The sequence below is a fragment of the Arvicola amphibius genome, chromosome 15 (genome assembly GCF_903992535.2).
Source record: "Arvicola amphibius chromosome 15, mArvAmp1.2, whole genome shotgun sequence".
In the NCBI taxonomy this organism is placed as follows: domain Eukaryota; kingdom Metazoa; phylum Chordata; class Mammalia; order Rodentia; family Cricetidae; genus Arvicola; species Arvicola amphibius.
In genome coordinates, this window is record NC_052061.1 from 49,013,360 (window position 1) to 49,027,005 (window position 13,646).

At 52.2% G+C, this 13,646-nt stretch overlaps 1 protein-coding gene across 2 annotated transcripts in view; it reads left to right on the forward strand.

Annotated features, from left to right (window-relative positions):
* Cpne7 (copine 7) overlaps nucleotides 1-12,312 on the forward strand; it is a 17,445-nt gene extending 5,133 nt beyond the window's left edge. Inside the window, exons 3-16 of one of the 2 annotated variants that reach the window (XM_038313271.1) lie at nucleotides 1,169-1,243; nucleotides 1,445-1,519; nucleotides 2,316-2,399; nucleotides 3,011-3,100; nucleotides 3,339-3,437; nucleotides 3,586-3,588; nucleotides 4,077-4,163; nucleotides 4,431-4,490; nucleotides 5,278-5,411; nucleotides 6,147-6,201; nucleotides 6,684-6,735; nucleotides 6,803-6,936; nucleotides 11,341-11,577; nucleotides 12,175-12,312. In XM_038313271.1, coding sequence (XP_038169199.1) covers nucleotides 1,169-1,243; nucleotides 1,445-1,519; nucleotides 2,316-2,399; nucleotides 3,011-3,100; nucleotides 3,339-3,437; nucleotides 3,586-3,588; nucleotides 4,077-4,163; nucleotides 4,431-4,490; nucleotides 5,278-5,411; nucleotides 6,147-6,201; nucleotides 6,684-6,735; nucleotides 6,803-6,936; nucleotides 11,341-11,577; nucleotides 12,175-12,312 — 1,323 coding nt within the window. The remainder of the gene's footprint in view (nucleotides 1-1,168; nucleotides 1,244-1,444; nucleotides 1,520-2,315; nucleotides 2,400-3,010; nucleotides 3,101-3,338; nucleotides 3,438-3,585; nucleotides 3,589-4,076; nucleotides 4,164-4,430; nucleotides 4,491-5,277; nucleotides 5,412-6,146; nucleotides 6,202-6,683; nucleotides 6,736-6,802; nucleotides 6,937-11,340; nucleotides 11,578-12,174) is intronic. The other variant, XM_038313270.1, reaches the window with a different exon arrangement.
* The last annotated feature ends 1,334 nt before the right edge of the window (nucleotides 12,313-13,646 follow it).

Consider the following 13,646-nt stretch of genomic DNA (forward strand, 5'->3'; position numbering starts at 1 on the left):
AGGCAGGACTGAGTGACAGGAGCATAGATAGATATGCATGGCCACATGTGGATAGATACATACAGATTCTGCACTTGAACTCATCTTTGTGCACTGAAGTCAGCTTGGCTACTTGTCAGGTACCACAGACTCTAGCTCTTTTTTTCTTTTTAAGACTTATTTATTATGTATACAGTGTTCTGGATGCTGGATATACTGCACTCCAGAAGAAGACACCAGATCTCATTACAGATGGTTGTGAGCCACCATGTGGTTGCTGGGAATTGAACTCAGGACCTCTGGAAGAGCAGCCAGTGCTCTTAACCTCTGAGTCATCTCTCCAGCCCCGACTCTAGCTCTTTTTACCATCACCCCTTGGTCTCCACCAACCACTAGCAAATGTGAGGCAGGCAGCTCTGCTGGGGGTCAAGGTGGTAGCTACCCTGTAAACAGAACCATCCTGGCCTTCACACACAGAGAAACTGATTTCTCTAGGGAGACATGAAGGGCTGTATTCAGACCAGGGCCTGCTGCCCAAGAAGGTTTCCTCAGTCTTGCCTCTCAGGCTCTTTTCCCTGCTGGACAGGTGATATGCTGTGTGAAGGCATCATTCAGTTAGGGGTACATGCTCCAGGGTGAGCTATCTAGTCAGTGGGACAGGAGAGGAGGGGAGGCCAAGCTGAGACATGAATTCTTCTCTAGGAACTGAGCATTGGGGCTCACATCTGAATGACCCCCTCTAAGCAGGCACATGTGCAGAAAAGTCAAGTGTGCTCCTTCTGCCACCCCAGAGCCACTCTGACTTGTTTGGGACCGTCGGGATCCAGGGTGGGGCTCAGAGCTATTCAACCAGCCACTTACAAGGGTTCTCATTCCCAGACCAAAGAAGAGAATCAGGCCAGCTGTATAGTGAGGTCCTGACTGAGGGTGGATGTCCTAAAGAATCTGCTCTGGTGCCCTGCAGATGCTAACTGTGTGATGTGTGTACCCCACAGGCAGGTGATAGGTTGGCCCAGAAGTGGTAGAAATGAGAGATGGCACACAGATGCCAAGTAGAACTTTCTGGCATCAGCAGGAAGGCTGCTGGAACCCAGGGGATGGTGGGAATCCAGTGAATGCAGAAGTAAGATCCTACGGGGGTTGAGGATCCTCTTCCTCCTTTCTCCCTGCCGACTTTCTTGGTTTCCAGATTGTGGCCCAGAAGAAAATGACGCGCCCATTGCTGTTGAGATTCGGCAGAAATGCTGGCAAATCCACTATCACGGTGAGACCCAGAGCTGAGTTCTTCCCTTCCCACAAGGCTTAGGGGAGGGGTGTCTTGGGAGGAGGTGAGTAGCCAGGCCTGGAATGGTCTGTAGCTATGGAGCTGCTAGGAGGGACCAGAGCCCCCTAGGGCGAGTGGCAGCTGAGGGAAGAGGATGAGACCCATGACCTGGAGCCCACGGATCCCATGTGACACACTCAGGTGATAGCCGAGGACATCTCTGGGAACAATGGCTATGTGGAGCTCTCCTTCCAGGCCAGGAAACTGGATGACAAGGTAAGGCTAGGATCCACTGCATGTTGGGCTCCGAGCCCCCTGCAGACTGGCTCATGGTGAAAACCTAGTTCCTGCTCAGCACGGGGCTCTACGCTTCAGAAACAAGTGATGTGACTGATGGCTGTGGGTGGAGCTGCTGGCATGCTGCTGTCACCGTGTTCATTGCTAACTGTTGCGTTTTTACAACCGTCACTGACATCACCCTCACCCTCCCAGCCACAAACACATGCGCTCTGCCGGATGGGCAGAAAGCCTCACTCTGCCTTGCAGCATGGCACGTGACCACCATGACCACCGAGCTACCTCTGGCAGGGCGCATGTTTAATGATGGGGAGAGAGACCCAGGGAGGACAGGGAGGGTCACTGTCGTGAACTGGGACTGAGCCTGCTTCATAGGTTCTTCTCCTGGGGTGGGAACTGACCCTGAATAGGTACCCATCCCTTCTGAGATATTTAAACCGGGACCAGCAAGGGTGGGTAGGGTGAAAACAAGTGTTTAGACACCAGGCAGCAAGACTGAAGGAGAGCAGGGTGGGGGCTGTGCACACACACCTGGGGCCACGGTGGGTGCATCAGAAGTCAGGGAAGGCTCCAGATGGTGAGTTCTTATCTCTGTGGGCTTTCGGGGAGCAGTAGCAACTTCTTTTATGCCTGGGGAAATTGAGTCTGGGGGTGAGGGGGGATGAAACAAACAATGAGCTGCAAAGGATGAAGCCAGCACCCAGGCATAAGGGACGGGGCCATCCTCAAGCCTCAAAGCCGGCTAGCCCCCTCGCCAGCCCATCCTCTGCTCCAGGACCTCTTCAGCAAGTCGGACCCCTTCCTAGAGTTGTATCGGGTCAATGACGACGGGAGCGAGCAGCTGGTGTACAGGACGGAGGTGAGGCACCCACTGCCCGATGACAGAGGGGCTTCAGGGGTCAGTTGAAGTGACCTGCAAAGGGCCCAGCGTCCTCTCAGAGGGGGGAAAGGGGTGACCATGTGACCGTGGCGTCTTTACATCTTACTCTCTTTCCATGGATGGAACAGCTGGGTGGACTTGGCTCTCTGTCCGCCCAAATTTAGCGTGGCAGCTTTGTTGTCCCCGGTCCTATTTTTAGGCATACCTGCTTCCTCCTGCCGGGAAACAGGATTTTAGTTAGAGCGGGGAGAGAGTTTCCTTTTGAGACAAATTAATTTGAGTGAAGAGAATCTATTTAAGGAGAAAACAGCTGAGTGGCGGGAGTGAGGCAGAAGCCATTAGGGTCAGGGGTGGAGGGAGTGGAGAGCGGGAAGGTCTGGGCTACACCCAGTCCTGTTTGGAGCCCGAATTGAACCTAGCGATACCCATAGTTTCCATGGGGCCGGGTACATGCTGCCAGTCAAGCGCCCCTTCGCAGCTGTTTTAGGTCAGGACGCTGAAACCCGGTACCCTGGCTAAAGGACCCCAGGGTTCCCTGGGCCCTAACTCCCTTGGGGTTCCCACCCAAGTCAGTCTTTTCTGGTCCACAGGTAGTGAAGAATAACCTTAACCCAGTGTGGGAGCCCTTCAAGGTGTCCCTGAATTCACTCTGCAGCTGCGAGGAGACGCGGCCTCTGAAGGTGGGGATGCAGTAGCGGACAGGACCGGAAGTGGGGTCAGGGTTAGAGCGGGCAGGGGTAGGGGTCACAGCTCGTGGGGAGGTGTCCAGTTTCTCCAGAGCCACGGAGGCCTGGGAGAGTTAGGACTTATAGGAAAAGGGGAGACCGAGGAGGGAAGTGACAAATGACAGCCTGGCCAGGGCTGGAAGGGCCGCAGGTCCTCTGAGGAACAGTCCACTGAGAGGCCTGGGCTCCCCAGTGCCTGGTCTGGGACTATGACTCCCGAGGAAAGCACGACTTCATCGGCGACTTCACCACCACCTTCGCAGAGATGCAGAAGGCCTTTGAGGAGGAGCAGGTGAGTTGCTGGCCTGTCTCAGGCCACAGGTTCTGACTCGTTCTAGTGGGTCTCTGGGAGGCTAGTTATTCTACCCCACCCCAGAGAAGACATGAAGGTGACAGAGAGCAGTGACACCCACCACGGGACCAGAACAGGGGCCTGCAAGCAAGTGACCGTGTGAGCAACCATGTCCATTTGTGTGTCAAGGTGGGAGGGGCACCCTTCCTGGGCCCTGCTTAGCCCTCTGTAGCTGGGTGGGTGTGGTGGGAGAGTTGTCTGGCGCTCCTTTTTGGGCCCTGGGGTCCCTCAGGAAGATCTACAGGCTCAGAATATGGCAGACCACAGTGCCAAGGCTGCAGTGTGTGCAGGGTCTAAGCTGGGCTGGGCCCCTGTCTCACTCGTAGCCTCGTCTGCATGGCTCCTCTCTATTCCGCTATGTGCCTGACTGCTCCCCTGTGGGATGGGTGTGTCCCCACAGAGGCCATTCCTGACTCCCATGGTCAGGGGTCTTGTGCGCACTGTTGGATATGGTCTTGTGGAGTGTCAGGTCTCCAGCAGCAACGCTGGGACTTCCAGGGTCTCCTGGCCCCTCTGTAGGAGGGGCCCGGATACTGATGCTCTGGGTGGAGTTTCTGCCTGTCCCTGTCCCTGTCCCAGGCCCAGTGGGACTGTGTGAATGCCAAGTACAAACAGAAGAAGCGCAATTACAAGAATTCTGGGGTGGTGGTCCTGGCAGATCTGAAGGTGAGTCTTGGTCCTACCCTAAGTCCCTACGGAAATGGGTTGGTGGGATTAGCTTCTCCATGTTGTCAGGTAGTTTTTAAAGGTAAAGTTCTGAGGTCCTGAAATGCTCAGGGAGGTTGAGGGAGGAGGAAGATGCTCCCACAGACCATAGTGGCTAGGGGAGAGATGCCAAGTAGCCTCCCTCCCCCAATGACACAGGCCTGCTCTTCTGGGAGTCGGGTGGGGTGATGAATCATGGGTGGTTTTGCCAATGGCATTGCCTGGAAGCTCCACAGGGTCCACTCCTTCCTGGATTACATCATGGGTGGCTGCCAGATCCACTGCACGGTGAGTCTATGGGTCTTGTCTTCCATGCTGCACCCAGTCACTGGGGTAGGACCACTGCCCAGCCCCTGAATGCCAGCCCATGTACAGAGAGGGAAAATACAGTTTGTGTCTTCATTTCCCTATGTCTTCCCGTTTATAATGATCAGGAATAGGAGGCAGGAGTGCAGGACCAGCCCAGGGCCACCCTCCCACGGCAGCATCCAGGGCTCACCTGCTACAAAATTATAGGTAGATAAACAAAAAACCTGGAAGAGGAAAACAGGAGTGAGCACTTGGCTAACAAGGACTGCAGAGTTTGGCTGGCTTAGCCTTGAGTGGGCTACAGACAATAGCAGGCTGGACAGAAGGTCTAGGGGAGCCCATCACAGACTCTGCTGTGTTTATACACAGCTCCGCTGGGCTGCTGAACAGAGCCGCACCCAAGGTGGCCTTGAGGATGGCCACGTAGAAGGCCAGAGGGGACTAGGCCAAGACAGGACCATAGCAGTTGAGAAGGGAGTGTTTCCATGTCCTTCTGAGGGGAGTTTAGCTCAGAGATTCTCCCAGAGGAGAGGGTCAATGCCATCCTGGGATTCCAAGAGTGAGACTTAGGGTTTTCAGGGTCTGGGTAGCCCTCCTCATCTCCTGGGGAAACTGAGTAATTCCAGTGAACAGTCAACCTTGCAAAGATCTGGGGAAACTGAGGCGCTAGGTTCTTGACGTCAAGCTGCTCCGGGGTCCCCTTTGCCTGTCCAGGGGAGGAGGGAGTGCAGGTGCCCAATGATGTTCATCATCCTGGCCCTTGCAGGTAGCCATCGACTTCACAGCCTCCAACGGTGACCCAAGGAACAGCTGCTCCCTCCACCACATCAACCCTTACCAGCCCAATGAGTACCTGAGAGCCCTGGTGGCAGTGGGCGAGGTCTGCCAGGATTACGACAGGTGGGACCCCACCTACCTCTCCGGGCCAGGTTGGGCTTACGGGCTTTTCTGAAGTGGCACCATCTGTAATTAACACATGATGTGCAAGAGAGGTCAGCTCGAGCAAGAGTGGGAACATCTTTTCAGTACACCAGTGGAAGAAGACAGTATACCTACCAGAGAGCCATCTCAACCGACCCTGGCAGGGGGTATCTTCAGGGAATGGGGGGATGATGTGTTAGTCTCTAACATGGCCACACATCCCTTCACTGTAACACAAACCTGGAGATTGATTGGAGACGGTTTTATAGAGCAGAAAACACACTCACGGAAGTTGGGGTGACTGGCTAGGCAGAGGCTAAGTGCCAACCCAAGCGGCCTGGGCTCTGAGATCCTTACCATGACCCAGATCCCCACCCTGAGCTCCCTGTCCATGGAGCCCTCCCTCTCTGTGGGAGAGAGCAGAGTCCATGACCTTCACCATCTCAGGCCAGGAAGACTCCTAAGCGGGCTCTTCAGGCCTGGAGGGAAGAACCCCAGGTCAGGTCCCAGCCTTCTACTGTCAACTCTGCATTTTCCTGCCTGTGCTCATGATGGTCTTTGAGCTCAGTGCCTCAGTATCCCCTATATGGCATGCCTATGTTCCCTATTCCTGGCCCAGCAAGGCCCAGGCCTCCTAGTCTCTGTCCAGTGTCGACTTTGACTCCCCTGTGGGGGCCAGGTTCCTGGAGTTACCAGCTTCATCTTCTTTCCCAGTGACAAAAGATTTTCTGCTTTGGGATTTGGAGCTCGGATCCCTCCCAAGTATGAGGTAAGAGGGCCCTAGGCTGGGGTCCTACCCCTACTCCTAAGCATCTGCTTAGGTCTTCTAGTGCCTTCACCTCCCCAGGCAGGGGTGTTCTGGGTACAAGAACCCTGGTTGCCACCATCCCCTTTTGGGATGGGGATGGAGAAAGAGGAGACTCTGGCCTGTGGACCAGCGAGATGACTGACAGAGCTATAGGCATGATCCATGCTCCTATCAGAAAGACCCAGTGACAGTTCAACTGTTTACATAAAAAAAGATGGTAGGAGAGGGGATTTATTGGTTAAAGTACCTTCAACTATGTCATTACTGTTGGGTCCAGGTGCTAAAGTAATTGCCCAACATTAGTCTGTCTGTCTCCTTCTTGGCTTCCTCTCTTCATGGAGATCTCCTCACCTGGGCACCAAGAGCTACAAATCAACTTCTCCCAGTAAGTGGGAGTCAAGTGGATTCTGGGAAGGTCCTGGCTGACTTTTGTCCCCACCCAGGTGTCCCATGACTTTGCCATCAATTTCAACCCCGAGGACGATGAATGTGAAGGTAGGAGCTGGTGGCAGCTTTGGCGGAGAGGTACCTTGGGCCAGGCTCACTCCTCTCTCCCCCGCAGGAATCCAGGGCGTGGTCGAGGCCTACCAGAACTGTCTGCCTAAGGTCCAGCTCTACGGCCCCACCAACGTGGCACCCATCATCTCCAAGGTGGCCCGCATGGCAGCAGCTGAAGAGCGCACAGGGGAGGCCTCTGTAGGTGACTGGGGACAGGGGCTGCTTGCATCCAGCTGTGGAACCCACTAGCTGTGTGTGTAGTAGTGGCTAAGAGCCAGGGAAGCGGTTCTCTGGACATAGTCCAGTGCAAAGCCAGCCAGGCAGTATGGGGCAGGATGAGGGAAGAGCTCAGCTCCTCAGCTGCATCTCTCTCAAAGCCCAGGCAGTCAGTTTTTATTTTGTACAGAGGACTGAATTAATCACTTCAAAGTCAGCCCTCAACTGTCTGGCACCGACACTGGTTTACCTCAGTTTCCCCTGCCTCCTGTCCCTTTGCACCGGACCACGGGCCTATTTTCTTTTAGGCACTCTCTGTGTGTGTTTGTCGCATTTTGCTTAGCATCACATTCCGCTCTTTCTAGCCCTCTGTGTGGCCCCGAGACTCAGCTGGCTTGCTGCTTTCTTTTAATTTTTCATTTTGAAAAAGAAAGTCCTGTTTACAAGCGAGCAGACTAGCGCACGACTTCTGGTCCTCCACGGGCTCCTAGTGTTTACCAGTTTGTCCCTCTCTTCCTTCCATTCTCCCTGCCCTTGCCTGGTCCCTTTTATCCTCTCCCCCTTCCCAGCCGCTCCTGCCTCCATCCCTTCTGTGTGTGTATGTTCTAAGTGTCCTGAACCATTTGAGAGACTGTAGCCTGATGTTACCTCCTCCTTAAATATCCACATTGCCCATGTCTGCAGAGTGGGCCCTGTGTATATCACGTGTGTGGCAGGGCAAAGAAGGCAGCCCCTTCTAGGGCCACATTCTCGTCTGCTCCTTACCTTCCCCAGGTATGATCTGACTTGGGATCTTGCTCAGTTTTGCTTGTTCCCTTCATCTTGACCTCCACAGACTCCATCATGACCCTTCAGACTCCACCTGGAAGCCCCACACTCTAGTTATGAGCCGTCCTGCTGCCTGACTGCATTCTGAGCTGGGGGAGGGTGTGGAGGCCACACCTAATCTTTGGGTGGAGACTGTTGCACACCCCAGGCAGGGGCGCCCTCTCCACTCCAGGTCCAGGAATCATCCAGGGTTCTATTCAGGAACTGTCCAGAGTGGATGTGGGGACCCTGGTCAGTATGTCTTCTGATCAGGGTTCCCCTTCTTTTACAATAACTTTTATGCTTTTTGCTTCCCTTGGAAACAACTTCTTTTAAAAGTTGAAGTCACGTACCTTTAATGCCAGCACTGGGAAGGCAAAGGGGGAGGGATGAGTTCGAGGCCAGCCTGGTCTACAGAGTGAGTTGCAGGACAGCCAAGGGTATGCAGAGAAAACCTGTCTGTAAAAACCAAACCAAGCCAAAACAAAACAACAAGAGAGCTGGGGTCTCATCATGTTTTCCAAATGTAAGGAAATTACGAGGTGAGGCTGGCAAGGTGCTTGCCCTGCAAGTCTGCTGACCTGGCTGGCCTTCATCCCCAGAATCCACCTGGAGGGGAGGGGCAAGCCAGAGCTGTCCCTGGCCTCAACACACATGTGCATCCCTTGTTGTGGTGATCTAAGTTTTTAATTTTAAAACATAGGAAATCACAAAATGACTCCTGTGGAATCATCTCCTGCTCAACAAATGCCCCGTTTGTCTTCCCTGAGTTAATTCTTCTCATTCTTGAGTTAATTTCAGACTTGGCGAGAAGTCGCAATAGCACAAAGGACTCTCTTGCACCCTTTCCCAGGGCCACTTTGTGTCGCAGGTGCTCTGATTCACTTTGCTAAAAATTTGGTTTAACTATTTTGTTGTGATAAATTACACACAACTAAAAACGTGTGATTGTAACCATTTTAACCAGCCAATTAAGATAGTGATTCTCAACCTGTGGGTCACAACCTCATTGGGGTGGAATGACTTTGTCCCAGGGGTTGCCTAAGACTGTCAGAAAACAAGACATTTACATTATGATTCTTTTTTTGTTTGTTTGTTTGTTTTTCGAGACAGGGTTTCTCTGTAGTTTTGGAGCCTGCCCTGGAACTAGCTCTTGTAGAGACCAGGCTGGCCTCGAACTAATAGAAATCCACCTGCCTCTGCCTCCCAAGTGCTGGCATTAAAGGCATGCATTGCTGCCGCCTGGCTTATATTATGATCTTAGCAGAAGCAAAATGACATTTATGAAATAGCAACAAGAATGTATGGCTGGAGGTCACCACAACATGAAGAATTGTAATAAAGGATCGAGGCATTAGGGAGATTGAGAAGCACTGAGCTAAGATTTTTGAGGACATTCACACATTCTGCAAATACCCTGATTTCAACATTTCTTTTCTGAACGTCACAGGGAAATTCTGTGTCTGCTTGCTTAAGTGCTTTCATTTACGCTAACTGTCCTCTGTTAGATACTGAAAGGTGCTTTTAAAAAATCTCAGTTCTACTCACACATACATGTAGTATGTGTATGTGTGTGCATGCGTGCACATATATATTTGAGACAAAGTCTTGTTATTTAGTCCAGGCTGGCCTTAAACTTGCAGTTCTGCCACCCCAACTACCCAAGAGCTGCAATTACAGTCAGATTTAGTTTCTGTTTGTTTGTTTCTTTGAGACAAATCTTGCTATGTAGCTCTGGCTAGCCCGAAACTTTCTATGGAGACCAGGCTGGCTTCAGACTTGCAGCAGTCCCTTTGCCTCTGCCTCCTGAGTGCTGAGATTCAAGTGTGTGCCACAGTGCTGGCTAATTTTTGGTGAATTCTTTTGGAGCAGATTGTAACTCTGATCCTCAGATATCAGCATATGAGAACACTTTCTTGTATGACTGAGATAGCCCTCTTACGACCACAGTATGAGCGTCCAGGAAGTTCATTTCTATTAGGTGTTAGAGCGTCGAGCCCAGTCTTTGCACAGTAGGCAGAAACTTCATTGCCGGCCTAAGAAAGTTTTGTTTTGTTTTTTAGTGGTGCTTGTTTTCTTTATTTATTTTGTTTTTTTTTGTTTGTTTTGTTTTTTTTTTTTCGAGACAGGGTTTCCCTGTAGTTTCTAGAGCCTGTCCTGGAACTAGCTCTTGTAGACCAGGCTGGCCTCGAACTCAGAGATCCGCCTGCCTCTGCCTCCCGAGTGCTGGGATTAAAGGCGTGCGCCACCACCACCCGGCTTATTTTGTTTTTTGAGACAGGCCCTCACTCTATAACCCAGGCTGGTCTGGAACTCATTATGTAGCCTAGGCTAGCCTTGAACTTGCAGCAGGTTTCCTGCCTCAGCTTCTTGAGCGCTAGAATTACAAGTGTGAGCCAACACCACACATTGTTTGTTTGTTTCTTTCCCTCTGTGTAGCTCTGGTTGTCCGGGGACTCACTTTGTAAATCAGGCTGGCCTCGAACTCAGAGATCCACCTGCCTCATATAGTTTTTTCTTTTATAGCTTCTGCTTTTTAAAACTTTATGAGTATTGCCCAAATGCAAGTCTTTGCACCAAGTGGTGCACAGAGGTCAGAGGGCATCAGATCCTCTGAAACTGGAGTTACAGATGGTTGTGAACCTCTATGCAAGTGCTGAGAATGAGCCCATGTCCTCTGGAAGAGCAGCCTGTGTGTGCTCTTAACTGATGAACCATCTCTCGAATCCCAGTTGTCTAGGTTTTTAAACATTTTTGTAATGTTTTTGTAAATGTATGAATGTTTTGTCTGCATGTATGTCTGTGCACCTTGTGCCCATAGAGGTTAGAAGGAGGATGTAGGATCCGCTGGAACTGGAGTTATAGATGGTTGTGAGCCCCTGTGTGGGTGCTGAGTATCAAACCCAGGTTCTCTGTATGAGTAGTCAGTGCTCTTAACCACGAAGTCATCTCTCCAGTTCTGTCGTCCAAGTTTTTAAGAAAATGATGGTGGTGTTTGTTTGTTTGTTGGTTGGTTGGTTGGCATTTTGAGACAGGGTTTCTCTGGATAGCCCTGGCTGTTGTTTGCTTTTTTAAGACAAGGTCTCTATATGTATCAGAGATGCCTGCCCTGCTTCCCTAGTGCTGGGATTAAAGGCATGCATGCATCATTACACCTGGCTGGGTTTTGTATTCTTGACAAGAAGGATAGACTTCTATTTGAAACAAGCCCCACTCTTCTCCTTCTTGAAGCATGGACTGGGCATGCTGATGTCAGGGCGTTGGCTCCCTTTCTATTCTTCTGTGGTGTGAGACTGGGCTCAGGCCCTGTTTTGGTGGCCTTGTCTGTAAAGTGGATTCTGCAGTGCCCCTCCTGGAGTCACTAGCCATTCGGCAATGATGGCTGGAGTGCTGAACTTCACTCTGCGTAGGGCCAATCAGATCTTTAGGATCGTGTTGAATACTCTGTGTGCTTCAGCAGAAATAGCCTTAGAAAACCCTAGGCACTGAGGGGGCTCCTCTTAGTGGGGGCTGGAACTGGCTGTGTGGCTCGGAGAAGACCCAGAGACCAGCACCCCCGCTTCTCCCCTTTGCCTTCAGCAATACTACATACTGCTGATCCTCACGGACGGTGTGGTAACCGACATGTCAGACACGCGAGAGGCCATTGTACGTGCCTCCCACCTGCCCATGTCCGTCATCATTGTTGGAGTGGGCAATGCAGACTTCACTGATATGCAGATCCTAGACGGGGATGACGGAGTTCTGCGCTCCCCACGCGGTGAGCCTGCACTCCGCGACATTGTTCAGTTTGTGCCCTTCCGGGAGCTCAAGAATGTAAGTGGCATTGAGGGCTGGGTCCTGGGGGTGGTACCCGCTGCTCCATGCATACATGACTTCCTGCTCAGGACACGGCCCCACCCTGGTTGTGTCCAGCCAAAGAGCAGCCCCTGGAGATGGCTTCCTAGTCAGTCTTTTTCTCCACCCTGATTAGTGCCTGAGCAGTGAGCTTGACCCCAAAAATCTATGACACAGAGAGAGTAGTAGGGGTTCCGTGGACCTGGCACACAACTCCTCACGCCCACTCCACAGTAAGAACATCACATGGATCTCTAATACATGCACATTGCAAGTTTCCATGAAGGTTGATATCTGGCCCCAATTCATTTGTGCCACTTCCTGTTGTGCTGGGAGAAATGAATGGATGGGGGTCCCAGCATAGATGTCCTGGGCATGTGTGGGCACCATCAGGTGTTGCTAGAACACTCTAGGGGCTTGGTGGTAACATTTTAGTCGGCATCTTTAGTAGAAGCTCAACTGACTTCCAAGTCACATGTCCCTTAAGTAGATTTGAGTCCTGGGACTGTGACCCAGAAAGGGGGGAATGAGGATATAGAAGACCCTCAGAGGTAACCATACTGTCTCTGAACCTAGGCGTCCCCTGCGGCACTGGCCAAGTGTGTGTTGGCCGAGGTGCCCAAGCAGGTGGTTGAGTACTACAGCCACAAGGAACTGCCTCCCCGCAACCTTGGTGTCCAAACCGGAGGGGCCGGTCCCAGCTCAGCACCATGAGGGTGCCAGGCGAGGGGGTCCTAAGCAACATGTCCATCCGCAGCACCTCCTGAGTCCCCAGAGACCCCTCAGAAACTTCCCGTCTAGCCCAGGCCTCACCCCTACTCCTGTGTTCTGCTGGTCTGGTCGGTGGCCTACTCCCCAAGATGAAGAAATCCTCATGGAGTAACAGAAATCAGCAGCTCCCCCGTGCCTGTGCCTCCCTGCACCCAACAGGCATGGAGCAGGGTTTGCTGAGAGAACTGGAGGGGCCCTGATGGCCCAGCTATGGAGGGCCTCCTCAGGTGAAGGGGTGGTGGAAATGGAGATTCGTCATTTGATCCTGTGGGAAGAGGCAGCATCTCAACCCTTGAGGACACCTAGGCCTGGGCATCTTGTCCCCATAGATGTCTCTGTCCCATGTGGTGCCACTCCCACCTGTGCGCATACCTGAGAGATCCAGGAGCCTACAGGGTCTGCGGGAGGTGGCTTTGGGTGTAATAAAGTATCCCCTCATCCTCACCTCCTTGTGCCTTTCTTCAGAGGATCTGGTGGGACTGTCCCTGACACCAGGCTCATCGGGTCGCCCCCAACAGTAAGGATTGTGGGCCTCTCAGTCAATATCTCCTGATGTGTTGGGAGGGAAGAGCAGCCCTGAGTGACTCTGGCTGGCACTCAGAATTCTCCATGTGCCACAAGCTGTTGGCTGAGGGCAGCTTCCACCTGTCTGAGTGGGGGTGGATTTCTAATTGAGATTTCCTCTCAATTATCTTGTCTGAGAAAAACAAATTGTCCCAATCCTGAATCAGACCCACCCACCTATCAATCTCCCTATCCACTCTGGGGTTATTTTTAGCTACTGATTCATCTCCCGTTAAGCCCAGATAATAGGCATCACCATGGTAACCTGACTATAATTCTGAAAGGGCCAGTGGATTGTGGTCTCTTTGGGGACAGAAAGGACACCAGACAAATATATTATCCATGGATATATGGGAAAGTAGAGCCCCAGCAGGGTGGGGAGACTGTGGGTCCAGGGTGTTACCCCTGGTCTGACCCAGTCCCCACAGTGCAAGAGCCTGACAGTTCTAGAAATCTTGCCTGAGTTCTTTGGTGAAGCCAAGGGGCCTGGAATCCTAGCAGCAGGTGGCAGAGAACGTGGGAGGGTGTTAGGCATGTAGGAGAGTCAGTGTAGTGGGCTGTGGATGGCTGCTAGCCAGAGAGGTGAGAAAGGGACAGTCCTGAGTGTCGGTCTTTCTAGAGAAGTATCAATTCTCAGGTCACAAAGCAAGGAGGAGGTGAGAGGAACTTGAGAGAGGGTGCCAGGCTCTCGCTCCACAAAGAAACCAAGACTC